Source organism: Nicotiana attenuata, unplaced genomic scaffold, assembly GCF_001879085.1.
Source record: "Nicotiana attenuata strain UT unplaced genomic scaffold, NIATTr2, whole genome shotgun sequence".
Classification (NCBI taxonomy): domain Eukaryota; kingdom Viridiplantae; phylum Streptophyta; class Magnoliopsida; order Solanales; family Solanaceae; genus Nicotiana; species Nicotiana attenuata.
Window position 1 is genome coordinate 211,832 of NW_017670583.1, and position 6,621 is coordinate 218,452.

Sequence of the window (6,621 nt, forward strand, 5' to 3'; positions counted from 1 at the left end):
GGCGACTCTATTCATCAACTTTTTCATAGCATAGAACTGTATAAGTGGTCAAAATCAAGAACATTATCGAAGTGCTGACACTTTTTTTAATCTCTTATTTTGTTAAGTTCCCCATACTTAAATATTTGATTCCTTCATAAGAACAAAATATCTTTAAGGAATTTTCTCTTTTCATTTTTAGCTTCAGTAATCTTGTTTTTCCCCTTTTCGGGATAAACAATATAATCCCTATCTATCAAGAATCCCTATAAATAACCTAACATATGAAACCTCAAACCTCACTAAAGCTTACAACACTAGCATCATTTAGACTTGCAATACTCCCTGAGATTTTTTCTGTTCTCGTTGAACTCATCTTAAGATTTACGATACTAATGGATAAGATTAGAGAGTTGGCATCAAAGAGGGCAGCAGTAATATTCACAAAGAGCTCATGCTGCATGTGTCATAGCATAAAAGCACTATTCTATGAAATTGGAGCAAGCCCAGCAGTTCATGAATTGGACCAAGATTCAAGAGGAATTGAAATGGCACTGGCTTTGAGAAGCTTAGGTTGTAATCCATGTGTTCCTGCTATCTTCATTGGTGGACAGTTTGTTGGTTCAGCTAAGGATGTTATTTCCCTTCATGTTGATGGTTCTCTCAAGGAAATGCTAATCAATGCCAAAGCTATATGGCTTTAACTAATTGTATCGGGAAAAAAAAATAGCTCTAGGCTCTTAATTAGCCTACCAACTGTGTTTTATTTTTCTTTTTCTCTTTTTTCTTTCTTGTCTTGTTTCCTCAAAAGGGGGTACTGGGCTGGGGACTGTAAAGAAATTAAAGCCATACTTTTTGTGAAAATGGCTGATAATGGAAACTTAAGTTTCTCAGAAGTTCAAAATTTTCTATCTATGGTGTTTCTATTCGGACAAGAATTGAACTTTTTTTTTTTTTTTTTTTTTAAAGTCCATCATCAAGATGGAGGAGTTAGGCATGACTCCAACCTGTGTATTTCAAAAATAACAATTACACGGAGGAGGATATAAACCTCAGCCTCGATTACATAGTGTAGATTGACTAAGGCCAATCTATTGTACAACTGCAAAAAAACAATTTGGACAGAGAATGGAAGCAATCTCCTTACCTATAGACATGTACATAACACCAAAAACTGCTATTACATACAAGTTTGTCACTTCTGCCCGAACCAAAATATTCTCAAGTAATAATATCATTAATTGTAAATTGGTTCCTTCTTGTTGTGAATCTGAAATTCGGAAGGCCATCTTGTTCTAACTGCAAAGAAGCTCTAACTTGTCTTGGAAGAGAAATAGCTTCATTGAAGATAATGTGTTCCTTTGTATTTTCACCCAGGTTAGCAAGTTGATTAGCTACATAGTTGTCTTCTCTAAAAGTATGCACAAAATTAAAATTACCTAGACTGGTTATCTCCCAAATCTGCTCTATAATATGTTTGATCCGCTATGGTGGCTTCATCCTTCTGTTGATAATAGAAACAATTAACAGGGAATCTGTCTCCACAATAACATTTTGAAGTCCTAAGCTATTGCACAATTTGATACCATGTAAAACTGCCTTAGCTTCAGCCATGTTATTGCTACAATGTCCATAAAATTCAATAAAGGCTTTCACCATATCCCCCAACTGGTCTCTAATAATACCTTCACCTCCAGCTGATCCAGGATTACCTTTACTGCACCCATCTACATTGAGTTTAACCCAACCTCTATCTGGTTTCTTCCACCAAACTGCTTGAGAATGGATACTATGTTGAATCTTCTCTATAGTCCTACACTTTTCTAGCCATACATGTGGAAGAGTAAGACTGGGGAATTGACAGTTAAGCATCAAAGATAAGCAATTAGAGACTTGTTGAATAATATGCCATCTTGACATGTGAATATCTTCAAATCTTGCTGAGCATCTATTCTTCCAAATCTCCCAACAGATAAGTGAAGGTAAACACTGCAGAACCATAGAGTGAACTAAGCTTCTTTCCTTAGCTAGCCACCAATTCATAAGAGTTTGCCTTATCTGATCCTTGATAAACCTAATGCCATAAGCATTGCAAAAATAGGACCATATCTGTGTTGCTATTTGACTACTACTGAAAAGGTGTGAAATGGTTTCCTCATCATGATTATTACAACAACAACATTTTGAGGGAATCATAATACCAAATTTCTTAACAACATCATCAGTAGGGATCCTAGCTTGTAGAAGTCTCATCATAAAGAATGAGATCTTGAATGGCATTTTTTTATGCCAGATCTTCTTACATGTCAGAGACTCCCCCTTTTTCTTCCTAACAATATCCCACGCTGACTTACAAGTAAAGACTCCAGAATTTTCCGGCATCCAGTAAGGGCAATCATTCCTCAGTTCATTGATATCCACTTCCTGAACTACGTTAACCACATTGAGAGGCAATACCTCCAGTAATTTCTCTCGTCTCCAAGAACCTTCCTGAATAAAATCCTTCACCAAAGTATTCTTGGGTGTTCTAATAGCATGAACTAGATTAGCTAAAGCTCCTAGACCAGTCCAATTGTCCCACCAAAAGGAAATTTGACCTCTTCCTATCTTCCAAAAAATAGCAGGTTCAACATCTTTTTTTATGTCCATTAGTCTTTTCCAAGTATGAGATTGCCCATAGACCCATTTCTTTGCAACAGAGTGAGATCTTTTACAATATTTAGCCTCCAAGAATTTCTTCAACAAGGTATTTTGAGTCCTAAAATTCCACCAGAGTTTGGCAGAGAATGCATTGCAAGTGTCTTGTAAAGACCTGAAACCAACTCCCCCTTCTTGCACTGGAAAGCATAAATAGCTCCAAGCTATCCAGTGCCTTTTGTTTCTACTATCCTCCTTTCCCCAGTAGAAGTTAGCAATAATTTTATCAATCTGGTTCAAAACTGTTTTAGGAGGGTGAACCACAGCTAGTAGATGCAAAGGAAGTGCATGCAACACAGATTTAATTAGGACTGCCTTCCCACCATAGGATAATAATCTTCCTTGCCACCCTTGCATCCGATTAGCAACTTTGGCCACCATGTTGTTGAAGTAAACCACCTTTTTCCTACCTACATAGATAGGACACCCCAGATATATCATCGGAAATTGGCAATAAGAAAAACCAGTTATCCTCGAAATGTCTGTAATTCTAGTATCACCCTCTTTCAATGAAGTATAGAACCCAGATTTTCCTTTGTTTACCATCTGACCTGAAACCTTCTCATAGACTTCCAATTTAGACATCATTAATATTAATGAGGTAGGATCAGCAGAAGAAAAGAGGATAGTATCATCCGCATAACACAAATGAGATATGTTAGGTCCCTTTTTATCTACTGAGTATGGAATGAACCCTGAGTCAATTAGGTTGTCCATAAGCCTAGATAAAAGTTCTGCACCAATGACAAACAGGGATGGAGAGAGAGGATCTCCCTGCTTGATTCCTCTGCTAGACTTAAAAAAACCATGTCTAACTCCATTTATGTTAATAGAGTACCAAACATTAGTCATAAGTCTCCATACAATATCAATCCAGATTTCTGAAAAACCCATCTGTCTAAGTACTTGACAAAGATATTCCCAAGAAACTCTGTCATATGCTTTAGCCATATCCAGTTTCAATACCACATTCCCACTTGCAGATGGTTTAACAATATTGTGGACCATATCTTGAGTCAACATGATATTTTCAGTAATTGATCTCCCCTTGATGAACCCTGTTTGATTAGGAGACACCAACTTCTGCATCAAGGGACTTAGTCTTTGGTTCACCAACTTGGACAGGATCTTGCATGAGAAGTTACTAAGACTGATTGGTCTTAGCTCTGTGAAAGATTGTGGATAGTCCCCTTAGGAATTAGGACCAGACAAGTATGAGTAAATGCCTTAGGAATTTGATTACCTGCAAAAAAATCAAGAACCATTAGTAGTAAATCCTCTTTTATTATCTCCCAACATGAGTGATAGAACTTCCCAGAGACACCATCAGGGCCTGGTGCACTCTGAGAGCTCATTGAAAATACCACATCTTTTAATTCCTCCATGGTTGGTACTGCTATAAGTTTTTCATTATCTGCATCATCAATGATTGTAGGAATACACCCCAGAACTGAGAAGTCATTGTCAAAGTTCTCCCTTGTGAACTGATTCTGAAAGAAAGAGATTGCTTCATGAGCAATTTCCTCATCACCCTCAACCCACGTTCCATCTTCCTTTCTCATCTTTTTCAAAGTTAACCTCTTCTTTCTTCCTTTAACAACAGAGTGAAAAAATTTAGAATTAACTTCTCCTTCCACAAACCATTTAACCCCTGATTTTTGTTTCCAAAAGGACTCTTCTTTCTTGTAAGCTCTCACCAATAAAGCATTAGCCTGATTTAAGCCAGCTCTATTCACCTCAGAATTATCGGCAATGATGTTGGTCTCCATCTCCTCTACTTTGTGTTCTAGCTCTTCAATCTTGTCAAAAATATTGCCCAGAGTATTCCTGGACCATTCAGACAACTTCTTGCAAGTATTTTTCAGCTTCATGTGGAACTTCCACATTGGTGATCCCTGCACCTCCATATTCCAAGCTTGCTCTACCACCCTGCTAAAATCTGCTTCTTTGGTCCAGAAATCCAAGAACCGAAAGTACTTAATAGGTTCTCTGTGTGTAGTTTTGGCAATGACAAATAGGGGAGAATGATCCGACCCAGTCCTGATCAAGTGATTGACACTAGTTGAATCAAATAGGTTCAACCACTCTTGATTGATCAAGACCCTATCCAATCTTTTCCATATCCTCTTCTCTGGACACCATCCATTGCACCATGTGAAGATAGATCCAGAGTAACCTGGATCAATGAGTTCACAATCCATAATACACTGTATAAAAGGTAAGCTTTTGGACATTCCGTGAGGCTTACCTCCTTTCTTTTCACCAGGATCCACAATACAATTAAAATCCCCTGCAATGAGCCAAGGTAGTTTGTACCTATCTGCAATGTCCCTCAAGCTATCCCACAAATCTTCCCTAAGTACAGCATCACACTTAGCATAAACAGCCGATATTATAATTGTATCTCCATTCCACTTGATTTCACATGTAACTTGTTGCTCACTCTCTTCAATAACCCTGCATTCCAGTAGCTCATCCCAAAAAATCCATATTTGACTATTACTGTTGGCATAAGCATTTGCATATCCTAAAATTCTTTTGTATTTGTCCAATTTAGCAGCTTTACAAAAAGGTTCACATAGAGCTACAAAAGGAAGTTTTTGTGATCTAATAAGTTGCTTAAGTCTCTCAAGAGCACCATTGGAATTGATGCTCCTCATATTCCAAAATAGGGACTTAATCATTAGATTATTTGGAAAGGTGTAGTTCCTGTGAGGTTTTCACAGGCTGATATGTAGAGTGTCTACCACCCCTTCCTCTTGTTGTTTGTCTGCCACCTCTAGTGTTACCTCTGCCCCTGCCTCTACCCCTAGTAGAAAGATGAGCTTTGTTGTCGATGGTGTCCAATTCTGATGTCGCAGCAATATCCACTAATGATTAAGTACAAAATGTATCAACTAGAATGTCTGCATGATCATCACTATTATCTCGAGGAGGATCCATCAAAGTATCAGCTTGATCATCACTGTATATCTCTTCACTGTCAACACTAGCATACTCCTCACTTGCTTCTGAGCTCTCTTCATCAGCATAGTCCATGTCTTCTGAGCTACTCTCTTCTTCTGAAGAAGAATCAGATTGTTGTCCATGTTTTAAATCATATACATAATCACTATTCTGCTCCTCTTCCAAGTTTGTGCCACTGATAAGCTTCAAATAATTACTTTGGATTTCTCCGCGGTCCATGTCATAGGTTGCTTCGACATTTTGTGAGTTGAACACATTTGGCTTCTCTTTTTGGTTTGATGTTTGCCCCACTTCCATTTGTTTCACATTATCAATTTTATACATCCGAAGCTGAATTATATTATACGATATTTTGTAAAATTAACCCTAAATTTTAATTTACTGTAATCTATAGCCATTGTTCGGAACGTGAATCATATACGTCTATACTATTAAGGGAATTGTCTCAATTTAATTATTTGTAAGACAAAGTTATACTTTGCAAAATTCACAAAGACATATCAAACATTTCATAATAATATATTTTTCCATCATTTTCAAGATTTATTCATAAATATTTCTCTTTAACACCTAATTTACAACTCCTTTTATCACACACAAAAATATAAATAAATAAATTATGCAAAGCATTTTCAAAAGTATAATTAGCTCTCCCTGATGGTTGTTATCTATCATTTCATAATATATCGTATAGTATTGTATTGTATTGTGCTTTATCATTTTGATGTATACAATATTTGGATAGATTGTATTGTTTGTCATCATTTCATTATGTCATGCACCAACAATAAGAATAAACTAGTAATATTATAAAGAAAAAGTAAGGTACGAGGTAATATTATTATATAAAAAAGTAGAATAAATAATACAACAACAACAACTCAGTAAAATCCCACTAGTGGGGTCTGGGGAGGGTAATGTGTACGCAGACCTTATCCCTACCCCGATGGAGTAGAGAGGCTGTTTCTGAAAGACCCT

The 6,621-nt window shown here is 36.8% G+C and overlaps 2 protein-coding genes across 2 annotated transcripts; one reads left to right on the top strand and one right to left on the bottom strand.

The window, feature by feature from the left end:
• The first annotated feature begins 264 nt into the window (after window positions 1-264).
• Window positions 265-908, top strand: LOC109241222 (glutaredoxin-C11-like). Its single transcript, XM_019407941.1, has one exon. It carries the CDS (start codon window positions 375-377, stop codon window positions 681-683), a length of 309 nt encoding a protein of 102 aa, XP_019263486.1. The 5' UTR covers window positions 265-374; the 3' UTR covers window positions 684-908.
• Window positions 909-1,464: 556 nt separating this feature from the next.
• On the bottom strand, window positions 1,465-5,336 carry LOC109241218. Its single transcript, XM_019407938.1, has 2 exons — window positions 3,920-5,336; window positions 1,465-3,842 (listed from the first exon to the last, which is right to left on the bottom strand). The coding sequence occupies exons 1-2, from the start codon at window positions 5,334-5,336 to the stop codon at window positions 1,465-1,467; spliced, it is 3,795 nt and encodes a 1,264-aa protein (XP_019263483.1).
• Window positions 5,337-6,621: the final 1,285 nt, after the last annotated feature.

What these genes read in the sequence shown, in the direction of transcription:
- LOC109241222 (XM_019407941.1), top strand. Translation starts at nt 375, where the DNA reads ATGGATAAGATTAGAGAGTTGGCATCAAAGAGGGCAGCAGTAATATTC.
- LOC109241218 (XM_019407938.1), bottom strand. Translation starts at nt 5,336, where the DNA reads ATGAGGAGCATCAATTCCAATGGTGCTCTTGAGAGACTTAAGCAACTT. An exon ending in GGTTCTTGATTTTTTTGCAG is followed by an intron (nt 3,843 to 3,919) that starts GTAATCAAATTC and finishes AATCTTTCACAG; the next exon opens with AGCTAAGACCAATCAGTCTT.